General features: G+C 41.8%; 1 protein-coding gene across 1 annotated transcript in view; it reads left to right on the top strand.

Annotated features, from left to right (window-relative positions):
• The window catches only part of CUL9 (cullin 9), a 535,945-nt gene that overhangs the window by 264,935 nt on the left and 248,410 nt on the right, over nucleotides 1-22,600 (top strand). The window contains exons 18-21 of the mRNA XM_033937681.1: nucleotides 10,293-10,520; nucleotides 12,401-12,491; nucleotides 12,763-12,934; nucleotides 21,096-21,179. Of these exons, the coding sequence (XP_033793572.1) occupies nucleotides 10,293-10,520; nucleotides 12,401-12,491; nucleotides 12,763-12,934; nucleotides 21,096-21,179 (575 nt within the window). The remainder of the gene's footprint in view (nucleotides 1-10,292; nucleotides 10,521-12,400; nucleotides 12,492-12,762; nucleotides 12,935-21,095; nucleotides 21,180-22,600) is intronic.

The following is a 22,600-nucleotide window of genomic DNA, read 5'->3' as shown; positions in this document are numbered from 1 at the left end:
CCTTTCCCTCTCCCTGTCTCTCCATGGCCCCTTCTGTCTTCCCCCCCAGAGCAAAGCTGTTTGCCCCAAGCACACCTCTCCTCCCAAAGCAGCCCCCTTTCCCTCTCCCGCTGACTCTCTCTCTAGCCCCCTTTCTCTGTCTGTCTTTCTGTTCCTCTCCCTGCCCCTGTGTCTTTCTTTCTTTCTGTCTCCCTCCCTCCCACTGTCTGTCTGTCATTTTTCCCCATTTCCCTGTGCAGCAGCAGAAACAGCATTTCCCTCCTATCCCTCCCCTTTCCTGTGCAGAAACAGTAGCAGCATTTTCCCCCACCCCCCTTTCCCTTCTCTTGCCTTCTCTTCCCTGCTCCGTTCGGCCCCTCCCCCTTCTTTTACTGCCGTTGTCCTGCTCCATACGGCCTGCTCCTGACCCTCCCACCGCCGACAAACCTCGGGGCTCCAGCCGCGTAGGCAGCACTTTAAACACGTTGCTTCGCGGTCTTCTACTGCCGATTTCCTCTGCCGCGTCTGTCTCTGATGATGTCATCAGAGATCCGGCAGAGGAAATCGGCAGTAGAAGGGCGCGAAGCAGCGTGTTTATAGTACTGCCTATGCCGCTGGAGCCGGGAGGTTTGTGGAGGGTCAACGGCCAGAGCGGGGCTGCTGTCCACCACTCGGTTGCTGCCACTGGTGCTGCCTACGCCGCTGGAGCCGGAAGGTTAGGAGAGAGAGAGAGAGAGCACAGTCGCGCGCCTCCAGCCCCCGCATGCGCCCTGAGGTTTAGAATGTTGCCACAGAAGCACACCTCAGGGCGCCAGCGCTCACGAATTTTCAAGAGCGCATGCGCCTCTAGCATTTTATTATAATTGATAACCTAAAAAATGGAAAATTCCTCACTAATAATGGTCATATTATAACAACCCCAATTCCAAAAAATCGTAAAGAATCATCAGCATCAGTAACCAACTATAGACCAGTAGCATCCATTCCTTTTATTGTAAAAATCATGGAAGGATTGGTACATACCCAATTGATGGAATATCTCGACTAGTTCTCTCTTTTTGCACGAAACTCAATCTGGTTTTAGGCCTTTGTTTAGCACTGAGACATTAATTGCGGCTATCCTGGATAATTTGCGTTTCTTGTTTAGTAAGGGCCTCAACGCCCTGATCATGCAATTTGACATGAGCTCTGCCTTTGACTTGGTGGACCATGGGAAATTGTTACAATGTTTAGACGCAATTAGAATCAGAGGAGAGGTATTAAACCGGTTTCAAGGTTTCCTTATATCCCGCACCTATCAAGTACATTTTAATTACGATCTTTCTGATACATGGAGCAATCCATCTGGCGTGCCACGGGGGTCACCATTATCCCCTTTGCTTTTCAATGTTTACATGTCTTCATTAGGTGCGCAATTGTCCCAGCTGGGGATAAAACTATTTAGCTTTACGATCATTATCCCATCCACTATTTCTCTCTCAGAAGTTATCCCTAAAGCAACAGAAGTATTAAATTGAATGGAGCAATGGATGACTGAATTCAGACTAAAGCTAAACTCGGAGAAAACAAATTTTTTTGTAGTTTCGCCATACCCGCTTGACACTAAAGCATCAATGTGCATCAATAACCTTAACTATCCTATTCAACCTACTATGAAGGTATTTGGAGTAACATTGGACCAGATCCTGACTATGAAAGACCAGGTGGACTCTTTGGTTAGAAAGCGTTTTCTCACCCTGTGGAAGCTTTGGTCCATTAGAGCATATTTTGATGTCTCATCATTTAGAATTCTGGTACAATCCCTTATACTGAGTCAACTTGATTACTGCTTACTTGGCACTTTCTCAGAAGAATATGCGGCGATTGCAACTGGTACAAAATGCAGCGGTTAGTCTATTTTGTTTGACTGAAGAAGTTCAACCATGTAACATCTTCCTATCGACTTCTACATTGGCTGCCGATGGAGGCACGTGTGAAATTCAAGTTTGGTTGTTTTTGCTTTAAGGTACTATACAGTTTAGCCCCTAAATATATAACAGACCTTTTCTCTTTCACAACCAACACACATAAGAGAAGCTCACATCCGAACTTTGTTTCTCCACCGGTTAGAGGTTATAAATTTAAAAGTCATCATCAACATCTTTTCTCACATCAAGCAGCTTTATGGGGTAAAGATCTGGAACAACTGCTCATGCCTACTACTTATGGGGAATTCAGGAAACACCTAAAAACACATCTGTTCCTGAAGTACTTAGTTAAGTGACCTATACAATCTTAGTCCTCAACAAATGATCTTTAGAACTGTTAATCACTAACTCTGAACTTTGTTAATTCCACTCAGTCTGTAGCATCTTTTAATCATTGTAAACCGCATAGAACTTCACGGTCCTGCAGTATATAAACTGCTATTATTATTATTATCTATATATACCGCGTATCAAAAAAGGATCCAAGAGGAAAAAGAACTGGCGTGGCTCACTGTAGAGGTGAAGGAAGCGATCAGAGACAAGAAAACTTTGTTTAAGGAATAGAAAAGGTCAAAAACAGACAAAAACTCGAATAAACACAAACAACATCAACACAGGTGCCATAAAGTGGTAAAAGGGACCAAAAGAGACTATGAGGAAAAAATAGCCAAGGAGGCAAAAAACTTCAAGCCATTCTTTCAATTTATTAAGGGGAAACGACCCGCGAAGGAAGCGGTGGGACTGTTGGATAACCATGGAATAAAGGGAGTACTAAAGGAGGACAAAGAAATCGCCGACAAACTGAACACATTTTTTGCATCTGTATTTACCGAAGAAGATTTACACAGCATATCGAAACCCATCAAGCTATATGCTGGAAACGAAGATGGAAAGCTGACAGGATTGACGGTTAGTCTAAAGGAGGTGTGTAGGCAGATTGATAGGCTTAAGAGTGATAAATCCCTGGGACCGGATGGCATCCATCCAAGGGTCATCAAGGAACTGAAAGGGACCATAGATGACTGCTTCAACTAATAGCCAATCTGTCGATCAAATTGGGAAAGATTTCGGAAGACTGGAAGGTGGCGAATGTTACGTTCTTCAAGAAAGGTTCGAGGGGAGATCAGGGATACTACAGACCGGTGAGTCTGACCTCGGTACCGGGAAAGATGGTAGAGTCACTGATAAAAGACCGCATCATTGATCACCTTGATGGACACGGGCTGATGAGGACCATTCAGCACGGTTTTAGCAAAGGCAGATCGTGTTTGACGAACTTGCTGCACTTCTTTGAGGGAGTAAACAGACAGATAGACAAGGGCGACCCGGTCAACATTGTATATCTGGATTTTCAGAAGGCATTCAACAAGGTTCCACATGAACGACTACTTCGTAAAATTGCAAGCCATGGAATTGAGGGTGAAATACTCACGTGGATTAAAAACTGGCTGGAGTATAGGAAACAGAGAGTGAGGTTAAATGGACAATACTTGGACTGGAAGAGTGTCACCAGTAGGGTGCCGGAGGGCTCGGTGCTTAGACCCATGCTCTTCAACATCTTTATAAACGATCTGGACATTGGTATGACGAGTGAGGTGATTAAATTTGCAGACGATACAAAGTTATTCAGACTAGATTGCGAAGATCTATAAAGTGACATAATCAAGCTCGAGAAATGGGCTTCGACATGGCAAATGAGGTTCAACGTAGATAAGTGCAAAGTGATGCATGTCGGTAACAAAAATCTCATGCACGAATACAGGATGTCCGGGGCGATACTTGGAGAGACCTCCCAGGAAAGAGACTTGGGAGTTCAGAACGACAAGTCGATGAAGCCGTCTACACAATACGCTGCAGTGGCAAAAAGGGCAAACAGAATGCTAGGAATGATTAAGAAGGGGATCACGAACAGATTGAAGAAGGTTATCATGCCGTTGTACAGGGCTTTGGTGCGCCCTCCCCTGGAGTACTGCATCCAGCACTGGTCGTCGTAAATGAAGGACACGGTACTACTTGAAAGGGTCCAGAGAAGAGCGACTAAAATGGTTAAGGGGCTGGAGGAGTTGCTGTACAGTGAGAGATTGGAGAAACTGGGCCTCTTCTCCCTTGAAAAGAGGAGACTGAGAGGAGATATGATTGAAACATTCAAAATACTGAAGGGAATAGACTTAGTAGATAAAGACAGACTGTTCACACTCTCCAAGGTGGGGAGATCGAGAGGGCACTCTCTAAAGTTGAAAGGGGTTAGATTCCGTACAAACATAAGAAAGTTCTTCTTCACCCAGAGAGTGGTGGAGAGCTGGAATGCTCTTCCGGAGTCTGTTGCAGGGGAAAACACCCTCCAGGGTTTCAAGATTAAGCTGGACAAGTTCCTGCTAAACTGGGATGTGCACAGGTGAGGCTAGACTCATTTAGAGCACTGGTCTTTGACCTGGGGGCGCCACGTGAGCAGACTGCTGGGCAGGATGGAGCACTGGTCTGACCCAGCAGCAGCAATTCTTATGCGTTTATTTCTTTGGCTGGGTGGATTGAGGGAGAGCAATGCCACCTAGAAGGCATAAATAAACTGAGCATCCTCAGTGCAGGCCTAAATTAACTGGCTGGTTGAGTGGAACATAACATTGTGTAGTGGTAAATGGATTTCATTTTGAGGAAAGGTCTGACATCTTAGATGGTATGGACAACATGAGGGAGAGTTCCTTAGCTAGACCAATCCAGACAAATGATTCGTGTCCGTCTACCAGCAGATAGAGACAGAGGAAAAAAATAGTACTCAAGTGACTTGCCCTTTAAGAGTATTATGAAGCATAGAATGCTTGGGAGACAGAAAAATACTGAACAGATGGATGATGGCATAACAGCCCTGCTCCTGACCTTTAGTTATGAACTTTGCAGAAGGATGTCCCTCAAATCTTCTAACTCCTCCCCTTCACTAGTGGAGAATAGCTCCCTCTTCAGTTTTTCCTTCTGCAAGCGAACTGAGAAGGTGTGTTCTGATCTGATTAGCTTCATGTTATTATTTTCGGGTATTTTTGGCCATCGTTTCTCCTTTTCTGCGTGGCTTTGGTTTTCGGAGGTCCCCTTCTTGGGGCTTCTCCACTGTGGAAAAGACCCTCGATGGTGGGCTGCTGCTCTTTGGAGTACCTGTAGAGCCTGCTTTGTGATCCATCGAAAACTCGCAGTCTGTTCTCGTGAGAGCTTGCTCGCCTGCTGATTTATCAGAGGCTTTGGGCCCCTGTGTGAGTTTCCAGGGATTGGAGTCTTCTGTCAGCGTCCTCTTGACCAGCAGCCAGAAGAGTTCCAGTGGTGGATTTGTTTTCCAGCAGTTTTCTAAGGCAGAAATCCTTTCCCTGCAGGCAGACTGCTGCAAGATGACAAGGTACCAGAGAAGTCATGAGGATAAGATGTCAATAATTCAGCCACAGGTGTAAAATTCAATTTACATTTTATTGATTGTAGCACTGTGGAGACTCGAAGACTCAACACTGACAGTGTTTCGGCGTCTATGCCTTTGTCAAGAGTCTATTGAGCCATGTTCTTTTTTATTCTGGAAATTGTATCCTACTTCATCATGAACCATAAGTTTAGATTCATATCACTCTATCTTTTCTTCCAATATCACCAGTAGTGGTACAGTCTTCTTCACATACATGATTACCATTATTATTACAATATTTTGTTTGCGAACTGTGTTTTATGGTCATACCTTGATTTCCACTTTACCTCCGAGTTAATACGCCCTGTGCCTAAATTTTTATTTAATTTCTGCTTACCTGTTGCTTATTCTCTAATCTATTCGATGTAATCTTTTATAGTTGACGTGTGTTAATTGCTCTTCTCATGTGGTACAGTAATAAGCTTTTGAGGTAGGCATATTTCATCTCAATCACACTAAGTTTCTATGTTTAAAATCCTCTAATCACAGATGTCTTGTGGTGGCTTATCAACAATCACATTTTTTCTGATCTTCGTCTTCTGTCTTCACCTATGTTTACCTATTTTGCTCCTTTTTTCCAGTTTCATTGTAATTTTAAGTATTGCCATTATTTATTCATTTAGACTTATTACTTTTTCATTTACTGGTATATTTTTAACAGATGTCCATTTAATTAGAAATGTCTAATTACATGTTTGGTTATATTATGTTTTCCATATGTTGGTCTATTTGTTTTCAAATTGTTTTTATGTCTTGCTTGATGTCATATTACCAGTTTACATCATGTGTTTTATATTGTTTTTAATTTGACACCAAAACTCTGTCAGTGTCAAGTCTTCGAGTCTCTGCAGTACTACAATCAATAAAGTGTATCTTGAATCTTACACTTGTGGCTGTGGCTGAATTATTGACATCTTATCCTCACGACTCCTCTGTTGTGCTGTGCTCGTCTCATTGGTGAGGCTGCCTTGTTTTTTTTTTCTTCACGGTACCAGAGAAGCCACAGAAGGATCTGCAGGTTATTGTTGGGGGACTTAGTCTCCTAATCTTCCTGTTTGTCCTCCAGTGCCTTACATCTCCTCTCTAAGGAGTCAATTTTATTACCTCATTCAGGTTCCCTCTACCTACCAGAAAACTATACTCTCCCAGAAACTTGATAGATTGCTCCTCATTCAACCATATCAGCATACCTACCAGCTGGGGAAAAAGACCACCCCCAAAACCAAGAACATCAGACTAACCAAAAAACCAAACCAAAAACAATCTCCTCCATCCAAACTGCACACCCTCTCCCCAAATATTCAACACCTCATTATCCTGTGCATATATGAACATCAGATCAATAAGCACAAAAGCAGACCTTATTAAGGACTGGATAATTAAAAAACAACTAAGCTGCTTATTCCTATCCGAAACCTGGCTAACCTCGGACTCAGATCCCACCATCACAGAATTCTGCCCGAAGGGTTACAAAATAGAACTGGTCTGCAGAGAAAAATAACGTGGTGGAGGTCTAGCCATCATACTCAAAAACAACATCAATATAAAGACCCTAGACAAACACTCCACCCCCCACCTAGACCTCCTAGCCTGTCAACTATCCGACGACTCTCTCATAGGAACAATAACATGCATCCTTTGTTACTCAACACCAGGAAAATGGAATGATAACAAACAAGCTCTCGAAGAATTTATTTACCAGAACTCCCTAACATCACCTCATAACCTACTCCCAGGAGACATAAACCTCCATCTAGAAGATCACACCTCTAAACAAGTAATAAATTTACTCGCATACCTCAAAGCACTGAACTTCCAGATCCTCAACCCCCAACCCACACACGAAAAAGGCCACCAACTAGATGTCGCTGCTTACATGACCCAACACCCTCACAATCCCGAAATCTATATTTCAAATGGGGCCTGGCACCCTTCCCTCTGGTCAGATCACTATAAATACACCTTTAACATCAACTGGCCTCAACGCAATAACAAGCTACCTCCACCCAAAACCTCCTTCAAAGCACGCCAAAAAATCGATCCCTCCACATTCTGGGACAAAGCAGACCCCGCTATCACCAATATAGCCCCCAACGAATTCATACCCCAATGGCGAACCATAAGCGAAACCATCCTGAATGAGCTAGCCCCAGAAAAATCAAAATTCAAAATCTGCAGACCATCAAATAAATGGTTCGACTCCGAACTTCACCAATCAAAAAAGCTCTGCAGACAACTAGAAAGAGAATGGAAAAAAAATAAGAGCTTAGAACACACCAAAACAGCATGGAGAAATCAAATTAACCAATACAAGACCAAACTCAAGGAAAAACGGAAAGCCTACTACTCCAAATTGATAGGCACAAAAACCCCAGACACAAAAAAGCTATTCAATCTAGTAAAGAACCTCACTGACACCAAACCTTACCTAGCTACTCAAGGAATCCACCCACCGACAGCCATCCAACTAGCATTTCAAAAACAAGATCACCAATATCAGAACTGCATTCATCAACACAAACACCCATCTCGAAAAGATAACAACAAACCCCTCAACAGGTGAAGCCATCGTAGCAGACAGAAGCTGGTCCAACTTCCCAGTCCTACTTTGGTCGGATATGAACCGACTCTACAATAAATACAGCCATGCTTCCAGCGAACTAAATAATTGCCCCACCTACCTGTTATCAAACGCCTCCACCACTTTCAAAGCCAACTTTATGCTATGGATTCAAACCACACTGACAGAAGGCCAATTCCCTCAGGACCTAGGAGAGATCTTAATCACCCCAATCATGAAAGACCACAAGGGCCCAATAGATAGCCCATCCAACTACAGACCTATCGCTTCAATACCGATATACGTTAAAATAATAGAAGGCCTAGTAGCACAATACCTCACCAACTATCTGGAAAACCATAACCTTCTTCACCCCTCACAATCAGGATTTCGAACCAACCACAGCACAGAAACATTACTTGTCTCACTACTAGATACAGCCCGGCAACACATCAGTAAAGGAAAAAAGATGATGTTAATTCAACTTGACCTCTCCGCAGCATTTGACCTAGTTGACCACTCCTTATTACTACAAATACTTGACGCCATAGGGATCTCAGGCAAGGTCTACAATTGGTTTCAAGGATTCCTCAAATCAAGAACCTATAGGGTAAAGTCCAATGATATCAAATCAGAACCATGGTCCAATCCCTGCGGAGTTCCGCAAGGATCACCTCTCTCACCTACGCTCTTCAACCTCTTTATTTCCTCCCTAGGAGCCACTTTAGACAACCTAAATGTCACATCCTTCAGCTACGCAGACGATATCACCATACTCCTCCCCTTCGACCCATCAGAGACCACCACCACAGCAACCCTAGATACAGTGGAAAAATGGATGATGGACCACAAACTGAAACTAAACTCAGAAAAAACAAAATTCCTATTGCTCGAAAAGGCCAAAACTCCTACCATCACAGAACTGAAAATAAAAAATACCAAATACCCAATACAACCCGAACTCAAACTCCTAGGAGTAACGATAGACAGATGCTGCACAATGCAGTCCCAAATCAACAAGACAACCCAGAAAGCTTTTCTAACTATGAGAAATCTACGTAAAATCAGAAAATTTTTCAATCCAGCACAGTTCAGACTAGTCTTAGGTTTGCTGGACTATTGCAACTCCCTCTATCTACCTTGTCCTGCCATGATGATAAAACAACTTCAGACCATACAAAACACCGCCCTCAGACTGATCTACTCCCTGAGAAAATATGATCACATTACAACTGCCTTCTTAGACTCTCACTGGCTACCCATACAAGCACGAATTCAATTCAAATTCTACTGCCTATTATTCAAAGCGTTAAATGGCTCTTCCCCCTCCTACCTAAACAACCGCTTAAACCAGATCTTCACCTCAAGACACAGAAGAGCCCTGAACCCTTTTGCCTTCCCCCCACTCAAAGGCACACAGCGCAAGAAAATGTTTGACAACCTTCTGGCAACACAAGCAGCAAAACTCAACCATTCCATCTCCAACCTGCTGACGACAACGGGCGACCTCAAAACATTCCGAAGAGAAATCAAAACTCTGCTTTTCAAAAAATTCATCCAAATATCTTAACCCCTCTTCACCTTCCTCCAGATAATTCTCCCCTATAAAATCCTCCCCAAATCACCTACCAAGTAAACAGATCCCTGAAATGCACTGTAATCTTACCTACTCTAAATGTAATCTATTGTTTATATCACAGTTCCGCACTGTCAATTTGCTATCCAACTTGTAAATCCCCTCAGAATCTTTCCAGCTATATCTCCTCTGTTGTTAAAAAAAAATAAAAAAAAAATAAGTGTATCTTCACTGGAAAATGTCCAGTCAAATCTTTTGTAATCCGCCTTGAACTGCAAGGTATAGGCGGAATAGAAATCCGTAATGTAATGTAATTCCATTTTTTATACCGTTCTCCCAGGGGAGCTCAGAACAGTTGACATGGATTTATTCAGGTACTCAAGCATTTTCCCCTCTCTGTCCTGGTGGGCTCACAATCTATGTAATGTACCTGGGACGGTGGGGGAATTAAGTGACTTGCCCAGGGTCACAAGGAGCACCTCAGGCTTTAACCACTGCGTCACTCTCTCTCCCCCCCCATCTTATATGATACTTGATAGATAACACCTGCTCACAAAGATCTTTTTACCCTTGCCCGTTTTTCACATTCTGCTGTCTAAAATACAGTTGAACCTGTATTAAGTAGGCGTTCCCTCACTGATTTACACAACATATTGTAAGTTATTATGCTGATGATTCTCATATGTACTTCACAAATAAAGAATCCAGTTGCTGAATGAGCCACCCACTTTCCACACATCAGCCCTGTCTTGCTTTTCCTCCCTTTCTCCACAGCTTGTCCAGGCATTTGTTTGCTTCTTCCATCGTTTGGCTACCAGTAATAAAGATTGTGCTGTAGTGATGTGCCGCCTGGGTATGAAGGAGGGTCTGACCAAAGCCCTGGACAAACACAGCTCCCACCTTCTTCTAGTTACAGAACTGCGGGATCTTTTGACCGACTGTGAGAAATATGCCAGTTTATATAAGCAGATGACCACCAGCATCCTAGCTGGCTGCATCCAGGTGAGCAGCTGAAGCACCTTCCAAGGTCCATTTGACTGAGGTCCCCAGAGATTCATGTCTCAGGTCCTAATTTGCTTGTCTTACTGCGTACAGCAGAGACACTGAGACTGCTGGCTTTATCTAGATAAGGGGTCTCAAAGTCCCTCCTTGAGGGCCGCAATCCAGTCAGGTTTTCAGGATTTCCCCAATGAATATGCATTGAAAGTAGTGCATGCACATAGATCTCATGCATATTCATTGGGGAAATCCTGAAAACCCTGGATTGCGGCCCTCAAGGAGGGACTTTGAGACCCCTGATCTAGATGATGCAGCTGACTGCTCAGGCACGATCATGACCCTAGCTGGCTGGCTCTCTGGATGTTTCTGATTCCTTCACGAGGTCAAAGTTGTGCTTACTCTGGGCTCAGGCTGAGGTGCCTTAATCATTTGGATAAAACTAAATATGTTACTACTAAGTTCCATAAATATTCAAAAAGTGCTTCAAGTGTATGTATGGCTTATATAGCTTAGCAGATTTTCTTCAGAAGCCTCCTCCGCTGAATCAATTTCTCTAAACAGTAGGGAAAGTCGGATGACACTAGCGGCACTGGGAGTTCCTTGAAAAAGCAGTTGCGAAACATGTTGGACTCAGGTTGTAATTTATGAAGCCACTTACCAAGCTAAGTTAAAAACATTTTTATATTAAAAACTCGATCCTGAAAACTATTTAATAAGATTTACTAAATAATGCAGTAGTAGTTGATTAAAAAATAGAGGCTGGTGACGATTTACCACCCAGATCTCCCCGCTAAAAGAAACTGAGAAGGGGGTGTAACTGACGCTTCCGAAGAAAATCTGCTAAGCTATATAAGCCATACATACACTCAAAGCACTTTTTGAATATTTATGTATTATCATGCCGTGATACCCTTACTCTTTTCTACGTGGATGCTGAGTCTCGGGTGGATGTGTGTGTCTGGGGATTCTCATGCCGTGGTATCCTTGCTCTTTTCTACGTGGGTGCTAAGTCTCGGTTGGATGTGGGTATGTCTGGAGATTCTCGTACTGTGGTAGCCTTGCTCTTTTCTATGTGGGTGCTGAATCTCGGGTGGATGTGTGTGTGTGTTTGAGGATTCTCATACTGTGGTATCCTTGCTCTATTCTATGTGGGTGCTGAGTCTCGGGTGGATGTGTGTGTCTGGAGATTCTCGTACTGTGGTAGCTTTGCTCTTTTCTCGGGTGGTGTGAGTGTGTCTGGAGATTCTCGTACTGTGGTAGCCTTGCTCTTTTCTATGTGGGTGCTGAATCTCGGGTGGATGTGTGTGTGTGTTTGAGGATTCTCATACTGTGGTATCCTTGCTCTTTTCTATGTGGGAGCTGAGTCTCGGGTGGATGTGGGTGTGTCTGGGGATTCTCGTACCGTTGCATCCTTGCTCTTTTCTACATGGATGCTGAGTCTCAGGTAGATGTGGTTTCTCTGGGGATTCTCATGCCGTGGTATCCTTGCTCTATTCTATGTGGGTGCTGAGTCTCGGGTGGATGTGTGTGTCTGGAGATTCTCGTACTGTGGTAGCCTTGCTCTTTTCTCGTGGATGTGGGTGTGTCTGGGGATTCTCATGCCATGGTATCCTTGCTCTTTTCTACGTGGGTGTTAAGTCTCGGGTGGATATCGGTGTGTCTGGAGATTCTCGTACTGTGGTAGCCTTGCTCTTTTCTATGTGGGTGCTGAGTCTCGTGTGGATGTGGGTGTGTCTGGAGATTCTCGTGCCGTGGCATCCTTGCTCCTGTCTAAGTGCTGATCCTCAAGTTAGGGCATGTGTGTGTGGGCAGTCTTCATGCTTTGGGAACTTTGTTTTTTTTCTAGGTACTGATTTTCTTGTTTTATTTCTCTTTTATTTTAGATGGTTCTTGGGCAGATTGAGGAACATAGACGCACTCATCAGTCCATTAACATCCCATTCTTTGAGGTTTTTCTACGGAACCTCTGCCAGGGTATGTCAAATTACTGCTGTGGAACTGGGTAGTGAGGTGCGCTAATAGAGACTCCCTGTACCCTTGCTGAGTTGGGCAGTGATGTGGTGGAAAATCCTACAGCCACTGAAAGCTGAGTATGGTTTGAAGCTGGAGGAGAATCCAGTGTGCTTAGACAGTGGATGGGGTGAGCTGTGTGGTGGCCTTGCAAGTATGTTCTTTCTGTTTGTTTCTTCATCTTTTCTTTGTCCATTTATCTGATGGTGTTTTTCTATCACGATCTACCTTGTAGGTTCTAGCATGGAGGTAAAAGAGGACAAATGCTGGGAGAAGATCGAAGTTTCTTCCAATCCTCACCGAGCAAACAAATTGACAGACAAGAATCCAAAAACCTACTGGGAATCCAATGGCAGTACAGGCTCCCATTATATCAATTTCTACATGCACCGAGGCGTGGTTATCAGGTGAAGAGAGAGGAAGGGCATGCTTGTCAGTGGAGGGGCCATGCAGGCTGTGCTAAAAGGGGAATGGAAAGTGGTTATCAGATGGAGGTATTACAGATGGCAAGGTTATAGGGATCAGGGACATGATCACTGCAAAAAAAGAGGAAGTGTGGTGCTATCAGTAGAGAAGAAAGATGTAATGGAAGAGGCTGAATTTTGGAGTGCTGCAGGGTTCTTTACTGGGACCAATGCTATTTAACATATTTAGAAATGATCTGGAATCTGGAACAACAATTGAGGTGATTAAATTTACAGATGACACAAAACTGTTTAAAGTTGTCAAAGCCATGTGGATTATGAAAAATTACAGGAAGACCAAGGCTTTTGATGTGTTGAGCATGACAAGCTTTGGGAAGTGCTGAATGAGGTAGGCATACCAGTGCCCCTGATTAGGTTAATCAAATTGCTCTACTACGATCAAGAAACTACAGTGCGAGCCAGGTATGGAGATACAGAATGGTTCAAGTCAAAAAGGGTACAAAACAAGGATGCATCCTCTCTCTTTTTCTTTTCAACCTCTATAGAGAAGTAATCATGAGGAAACTGGACTTAGATGATTTGAGTGTTGGGGTGAAAATAGGCAGAAGAACCATCAGCAATCTGAGATACGCAGATGACACTACCCTGCTGGCAGAGAGTAAGAAGGACCTCAAGAAGTTGATCCTGAAGCTGAAAGAAGAAAGCGAGAAGTGGGACTTCACCTGAACATCAAGAAAACCAAAATCATGACTACCGTCAACAAGAAAGTCCACATAAAGATCAACAAATAGAAGTGGTTGACAGCTTTGTTTACCTTGGGTCCCTCATTGATCACAGTGGCGGTTCGACAGCAGAGATCAAGCGGCGATTAGCATTGGGGTATGCAGGCATGGGGAGCATGGACCAAATATGGATGTGCAAGGACATCTCGGTCACCATCAAACAAAGAGTGACCACTGCCATTGTGTTCCCAATCGCAACATATGGCTGTGAGACATGGACATTCATTAAAGCAGATAGAAGAAAAATCAAAGCCTTTGAGCTGTGATACTGGAGAAGACTTCTAGGAATCCCATGGACAGCTAGGATCACCATCAAAGATGTTCTTGATCATATAAACACAGAGTTGTCCATGGAAGGCAAGATTACCAGACAGAAACTGATCTATTTTGTAATGAGGGTAAATTCACTAGAAGAAAAGGTGCTACTCAGAATGGTCAGTGGTAAAAGGAAGTAGGGGAGACCAAAGGCCGTTGGCTGAATACCACCAAAAATGACATAGGAGAGGAAGAAGCGATATGGATCGCTCTGAAAAGAGAAGATGGAACTTCTATCTACGTGGGTGTAGTCTACAGACCTCCGACTCAATCGCAGCAAAATGATAAAGATCTGATTGTGGATATCCAAAAGTTTGGAAAGAATGAGGAGGTGCTGCTGTTGGGAGATTTCAACCTGCCGGGCACGACTTAGCTCAGTGTTCTTCAACTGCCGGTCCACAAAATAATTATTTTATTTCTACCGGTCCATAGGTGTCAAAAGGTTGAAGAACACTGGTCTTAGGAACGAGACACTGCTCCTCTATCCGTCTCCAGGCGGGTCCGCCCACATACATTTATTTGTAATTAGAAATAAATATTTCACAATATATAATTACATATTTTTTTGTGATTAATCACTATGCTTTAATTATGTTCAATTTGTAACAATGAAAATACATCCTGCATATCAGATATTTACATTACAATTCATAACAGTAGCAAAATTACAGTTATGAAATAACAACGAAAATAATTTTATGGTTGGGGGTCACCACAACATAAGTAACTGTATTAAAGGGTCACGGCATTAGGAAGGTTAAGAACCACTGCCTTAGAGGAAAGGAGGGACAGGGGAGATATGATTCAGACGTTCAAATACTTGAAGGGTATTAACGTAGGACAAAATCTTTTCCAGAGAAAGGAAAATGATAAAACCAGAAGACATAATTTGAGGGATGGGAGACTCAAGAGCAATATAAGGAAATTCTTCTTTAAGGAGAGGGTGTTGGATGCCTGGAATGCGCTCCCGTGAAAGGTAGTGGAGAGGAAAACGGTGACAGAGTTCAAAGAAGCGTGGGATGAACACAGAGGCTCTAGAATCAGAAAATAATAGTAAATCATGAAGAACTAAGGCCAGTACTGGGCAGACTTGCACGATCTGTCTGTATATGGCCATTTGGGGGAGGATGGGCTGGAGAGGACTTCAATGGCTGGGTGTAGATGGACTGGAGTGAGCTTTGACGGAGACTTCAGTAGTTGGAACCTAAGAACAGTACCGGAGAGAGCTTTGGATTCTTGGCCAGAAATAGCTAAGAAGAAAAAAAAACCCAACAAATTTTTAGATTGAATCAGGTTGGGCAGACTAGATGGACCATTCGGGTCTTTATGTGCTGTCATCTACTATGTTACTATGTAGAAATGAACATTAAGCAATTGAAAGAAACTGTGGAAAACAGGGAAGCATGGCGAGGTCTGGCCTACAGAGTATCCAAGTGTTGGACAAGACTGAATGGATGGTAATAGTAGTAGTATAGGAAGACCTTAGGATATTGGCAGATGAAATTTATATAAGACCCTCTCAACTGTATAAACTTTCTTTCCCTTCAATTAAGGGAATAAAGGCATTAGGTTATGACTCTCGCTCCTTTGTATATATCTTTACTTCTATTTGGAATGAAGTACCAGTTGAGATCAGATCTAACTTTTTCTCTTTAGAAAATATCTGAAGATTTATTGTTACATAAGTAATTTTATTTGAAGAAACTATTACAACCTCTTATTGTGTAAACTGAGTCGAGCCTCTTGTGTCTGGGGGATGATCCGGTATATAAAGCGAAAGACTGGATTGGATTTAGTGTTTACTTATGCAAGGTGATGCATATTGGGAGGAATAATCCATCTTAGGGCTCAGCACCCGAGGAAAAAGATCTAGGTATCATTGTAGACAGTCTGCTGAAACCATCCGCCCAATATGCAGTGGTGGCCAAAAAAGCAAATAGAATGCTATGAGAGATTAGGAAAGGGATTTTTTTCATTTCATTAATTTTAGATTTAGACACTTTTTTGTGTCATGTTCTCAGTATCAGGATGCCTAGGTTGTATAACGACAACAGAATTTTATTGGGCACATGGAAAACTTTACAATATGTTAGTAATTTAACATCTCTTCCAATCTATAAATCGACGAATCAAACTATATGGTTAAACTCCAAGATTCAAATTGGCGGATTTAAGGTCATCTGGAAACATTGGATGATTGCAGGGATACGTATTTTGGATGATGTTATTTCTAATGGTAAACTGCTTGATTTTTCACAGTTGCAACATAAATATGGTCTTAATAAATCACAAAGCTTTAAATGGTTGCAATTGAAGCAGGACATTCAGGCAGGGTTCCCTGAATGGAATACTCTTAATAATCATTATAGTTTAGAGTTCTTATGTTTTCAGGTGGACTTTCTGGGACACCAGGCCGCGCAGTGGTATAAATTGATAAATGGATTAGTTCAAAAGAAGCCTAAATCTGGTCTTAGAGATATTTGGAGCATTGAGCTTAAGCACCAAATTACTGCTTCTCAATGGCCACAAATTTGGTCTTGGAGGATGAGATCTACAGTGTCCACATCTATGAGACAAACTTGGTTTTTTCTCCTACATAGAGCTTTTTGGACCCCAGTTAGATTGCAAAAGTTGAATAATTTTAAGTCTAATAGATGCTGGCATTGTACTCTCGAAGTAGGGACTCTAGATCATATGTTATTCTATTGTCCCTTTATTTTAGCTTTTTGGAAATCAATTTGGGGCCAAATAAATTGTTTATTGGAGAATCATGTTGCATTATCGTATGATACAATTCTATTTGGTATGTCAATGAGAACACAGAGCCAAATTTCATCAAATAATAACAAACTTTTATTGATTATGACAGGGGTTGCCATACAACCTATTACATCTAATTGGAAGAATTGGAGTAGACTCAATTACTGTTTCTGGTGGAACTCGTTGTGTCACATTTATAAAATGGAAAGAACAATTGTGATACAAAAAGGAAATTATAATAAATTTAAAGAGATCTGGGGGCCATTGACAAAATATTGTAATGAATGAATACCATTTTTCCAATATGAGTACTAATATGGATGAAGGGTGGGGGTAGGGTTTCTGATTTTGATTAAATAGTTAGTTCATTAGATAATAATTCTTATACGGTATATTTGATGGCATATAGAAGGAGAGGGATGGGAGGGAAGGGATTAAACCTTATGTATTAAGACTAAATTGATAAGAAATTCAAGTGATGTATACAATTTTAATATGTAAACTATTTATACACTTGATGTAAGATGTAAAATGAATAAAGAATAAAAAATAAAAAAGATTTATACACTGTTTTATTCCCAAAGTGGGGAGAGTGTGGCGCAGTGGTTAAAGCTCCAGCCTCAGCACCCTGTGATTGTGGGTTCAAATCCATGCTGCTCCTTGTGACCCTGGGCAAGTCACTTAATCCCCCCTTTGCCCCAGGTGCGTTAGATAGATTGTGAGCCCGCCGGGACAGAGAGGGAAAACTGCTTGAGTACCTGAATAAATGCATGTAAACTTTTCTGAGCTCCCTTGGGAGAACGGTATAGAAAATTGAATAAATAAAAAAATAAAATACATGGTAAATAAGACAGAGAATATTAGAATGCCTTTGTGTCGCTCAAGGGTGTGACCTTACCATGAGTTTTCTGTTCAATTTTGGATGCTGTATCTGAAAAAAGATCTAGCACTCATAAGAGGAAGGACTAAAGTGGTTAGGGAAAGAGACGGTTGAGGGGGTGAGACCTACAAAATCTTGAGTGGTGTAGAGCAGATAAGACTGAATCGATTTTTCGCCCTTTCAGAAAGTACAAAAACTACGTGGTTACAGCAGTTAGCGCAGCCAGGTTTAAGAAAGTTTTGCACAAGTTCCTGAAGGAAAAGTTCATAGTCCGCTTGCCCTGGGAATGTTGATATTGGGGTTTCTGCCAGGGACTTGTGACCTTGATTAGCCACCATAGGAACCAGATACTGGGCTAGATGAACCATTGGTCTGACCAGATTGAAAAGGGTAGAAGAGCTATTCAACCTGATCACAAATTTATTTGACACCGCTCGCTACACCACACCCACACACAACTCTAAGTTACCCTCTGCAAATGACTTAGCACTACACTTCGATTTGAAAATTAAAAACCTTAGAATTCATTATTCAACAAACGACCCTAGTGATCATCCGATACCTATCACCCAAGGAAATGATACAATTACAACAGACTATATAACAAATACTCTAAATTCTATTGCGTTCTGGACTCATGCCCCCCAGAAATCATGAAAGCGGCACCTTTAGTATTTAAACTATCGTTGATGCAATATTTGGCTCATAACCTAAAAACTGGGAAGTTCCTCTCTAATAATGGTCACATAATAATAACCCCAATTCTAAAAAATCAAAAAGAATCTTCAGCTATAATATCTAACTACAGACCAGTAGCATCCATTCCGTTTATTGTAAAAATTATGGAGGGATTGGTACACACCCAACTGATGGATTATCTGGATCAGTTCTCTCTCCTACATGAAACTCAATCCGGTTTTAGACTGTTATTCAGTACTGAGACAGTAATTGCGGCTATTTTAGACAATCTGCGCCTACTGTTTAGTAAGGGCCTTAATGCCCTGGTTATGCAATTCGATATGAGTTCTGCCTTTGATCTAGTAGACCACGGGAAACTGCTGCAATGCCTAGACGCCATTGGTATCAGGGACGAGGTGCTGAATTGGTTCCGTGGCTTCCTTATGTCCCGCACTTATCAGGTACGTTTTAATTATGAACTTTCAGATACCTGGAGCAATCCATCCGGTGTGCCACAAGGGTCTCCGCTATTTCCATTGCTCTTCAACATCTACATGTCCTCACTAGGCACGCAGCTAACCCAGTTAGGGATAAAACTATTTAGTTATGCAGATGATTTTACGATCATCATCCCATTCGTTAATTCTATCTCTGAAACTATTCCTAAAGCTTCAGAAGCCATAAACGTGATGGAGCACTGGATGACAACCTTTAGGCTCAAACTTAATTCAGAAAAGACAACTTTCTTCGTTGCTTCGCCACATTCGCTTGACACCAAATCACCACTATGTATCAATAATCTTAATTACCCTATCCAACCTACAATAAAGATACTAGGTGTAACTTTGGATCAGTGCCTAACCATGAGAGACCAGGTGGACTCCTTGATCAGAAAGGGATTTTTCACTCTCTGGAAACTCAGATCCATTAAAGCTTATTTCGATACAGCGGCATTCAGAACCCTAGTCCAATCCCTCGTACTGAGTCTACTTGACTACTGTAACATCGCCTATTTAGCAATTTCCCAAAAGAACATGCAGCGTTTACAATTGATGCAAAATGCAGCGGTCAAACTGATCTTTGGGCTGAGGAAGTTTGACCACGTGACACCCTACTACCGGCAGCTGCATTGGCTGCCAATGGAGGCGCGCGTAAAGTTTAAATTTGCCTGCTTCTGCTTCAAAGCACTACACGGACTTGCCCCTAAATATATAACTGACCTTTTCGTCTTCTCAGCCAACAGGCACAAGAGAAGCTCACATTCCAACTTCGTTTCCCCCCCATTGAGAGGTTGTAAACTTAAAAAACACCATGAACATCTTCTCTCGCACCAAGCAGCATCATGGGGTAAAGACCTAGAACAATTGCTTTCGCCCACTACTTATGAGGAATTTAGGAAACGTCTGAAAACACACCTGTTCCTAAAGTATCTAGACAACTGATCCTCTCTTCTCTCTCCCCTCTATAGCGATTAACTTGTTCTATTGCTCTCTCTCTCCTCAAAAATGGATTTCCTGTCCTATTAACCCTCTTTCTTCCTCTCCTCTTAAAGTCAATCAATTTGTACCTTTGCTTAGTCTTTGTAAACCGCATAGAACTTCACGGTATTGCGGTATATAAGCTGTTATTATTATTATCAAGGTGAAAGGCTTTCTGGAGCAGAGGTGCAGTAGTTTGAGCTAGACTAGAGGAAAACATCCTCTCTGAGGGGGAGGAAAGTTTGATTTTTAGTTTTCTGTCTCTGGTGGTCTTTTTGCTTGAATTTGAAGGCCGCCTTTAGTTTCATTGATAGAAGTCTGCAGCTTATTGGTGAATTCAAATATCTGTAGTATCACAGTACCAAAAAAGACAGAATCAAACCAAACTATTTGTGTTGTTGGATTCTTCGTGAGCTCTCTGATTAATAAGAAAATAAGAATAGCCTTACTGGGTAAGACCAATGGTATCCCATCTTTGCGGAGGCCAATCCAAGTCACAAGTACCTGGCAAAATCCCAAACAGTAGCAACATTCCAGAGCTCCTATTGTGATGTCATAATGCCTCATTTCACCAATGTCTAAGAGCCAACCTCATCAGTGATGTCACAATGGCTCGATTGTCCTACACTTGGTTCACATAAGAACATAAAGAGTTGCCATAGTGGGACAGACCCCTTCATGGAGGCCAATCCAAGTCACAAGTCCTTGGCAGAAACCCCAATAATATCAACATTCCCAGGGCAAGCAGCGGCTTCCCCATGTCTGTCTCAGTAGCAGACTATGAACTTTTCCTTCAGGAACTTGTGCAAACCTTTTTTAAAACCATTGACATTGATCGCTGTTACCACATCCTCTGGCAATACATTTCGCTGTCCATTCTTATTTTAGTCCTGAAATTCTTCCTGGTCTAACTTAACATCTTTATGAAAATAGCTTAGTTTGGCTGTGAGATTAAAATTCCTTTTTCTTGAAGTATTGTTTAAGGGTCTTGTAAGAAATCTTCTGGCCAAAATTTGAATTTCATTTACATAAACTAAAGTTTTATAGGGTTAGAGCCAGAGCTGCATGTAGACATCCCGAGAGAGGTTGTATTTGGGGCACTGTGGAATGGGAGGGGGAAAGCAGGTAAAAGAGGCTTATTAGGTAGAAGGATTGTGTGTGGAAAGGTCCAGGAGGTCATCAATGAGGACATCTGTAATTAGCAACCTTTCATATGGCTGAACTTTTCTTTCTCATTCCGCACTTTACAGACAGCTGTTTGTCTTGGTTGCCAGTGAAGATTCCAGCTATATGCCGGCCCGCATCGTAGTTGTGGGTGGGGAGAAGTCCATCCAGTATCAAGACTGAGAGCTGAATTACGGTGAGTGACTTTCAAATGGCAGAGAACCAGAAAAGCAAGTAATATGCTTGTAGCAAAATACTGGCAAGAAACTCACATTAGGGGTCAATAGCATAGAAGAAGGAAGCTTTGGAACTCCAGCTTATAAAGACCCAGTTAGATATCCAGTATGCCAGCTTTAAGGATGGTCAGTTTGTGTTTTCTTCCTCTGGATTTTCTGCCATTTTGAGTGTATGAGCTTTAACATTCAGGGTCTTTTTTTTAATAAATCTTTATTCATTTTAAATCTTTCAACAAGTGTACAATAAAATCATCATTTAATATACAACATCACTTGAAGCTCTACATTTTTCTCAAGAAAAAGATTATATCCCACCTCACCCTCCCAAAAATTATATTCAAATATAATATATATCATATAATAATTTAGATCATTTATTTTACAATTTGATAATGAAAACCACAAAACCCACCCCCACAGACAAAACAATATATATTAAGTAAGTAGGGAAAAATGCTGATTATTCATTATAATACCTTATTAATGGCCCCCACACATCCTTAAATTTATTAAAATATCCTTTTTGAACTGCAAGCGCTCTTTCCATTTTATACGTGTGACACACCGAGTTCCACCAAAAACAATAATTTAATCTTGTGCAATCTTTCCAGTTATATGTTATTTGCTGAATGGCAACTCCTGTTAAAATCATTAAAAGTTTATTATTATTAGCAGATAATTGGCTTTTAGCTCTCATAGTCAACATTCAGGGTCTTATTGCAAGTTTTGTAATAGGCTGAACAGCTAGGAAAAGAGAGGAGCTAGTGGGCAAAAATGAAGCTTCCTGGAAAATACCTGATTGGTTTCTGGTCTGCGCTATCACTTGGTCTCTCTCCCTTCCTGCCTCTCCTCTCCTCCCCTCCCCTCCTTCTCATTTTTAGTTAAACTCAGTGTGATTGATGCTACATCAAAATTTCTGGAGTAAATACATTTTCTTGTCATCTTGCTAAAGGTTCAAAGAGCAACCAAGATGTTAAAGGGATTGGAACTCCTCTCTATTGAGGAAAGACGAAAAAAGTTAGGGCATTTCAGCTTGGAAAAAAGACGGCTGAGGGGAGATAGGATTGAAAGCTATAATGGGTACAAGTGGTTCAATTTTTCACTCCATCGGAACTTCCAAAGACTAGGAGAACACTCAGTGAAATGTTTTTCTGTTAGGCAGCTCCTTCCTAAAATAGTTTCCTCTGCATTCTTGCCTTCACTATGTCTCCTAATGCATTGCTTAAAATCTGCCAATGATCCAGGAAGAGTGTGCCTGTTTCCAAAGTTACCCTTCAGCTTACTTCCTGTTAGGGAAGTCAAGCTATTTCCTTGGAGGAAATTTGTAGATGTGCTACAAGGACTTCAGCTCATTC

The sequence above is a fragment of the Geotrypetes seraphini genome, chromosome 3, assembly GCF_902459505.1.
Source record: "Geotrypetes seraphini chromosome 3, aGeoSer1.1, whole genome shotgun sequence".
NCBI lineage: Eukaryota > Metazoa > Chordata > Amphibia > Gymnophiona > Dermophiidae > Geotrypetes > Geotrypetes seraphini.
Note: the sequence above shows the minus strand (reverse complement) of the source record. Positions and strands in the feature narration are given on the sequence as shown.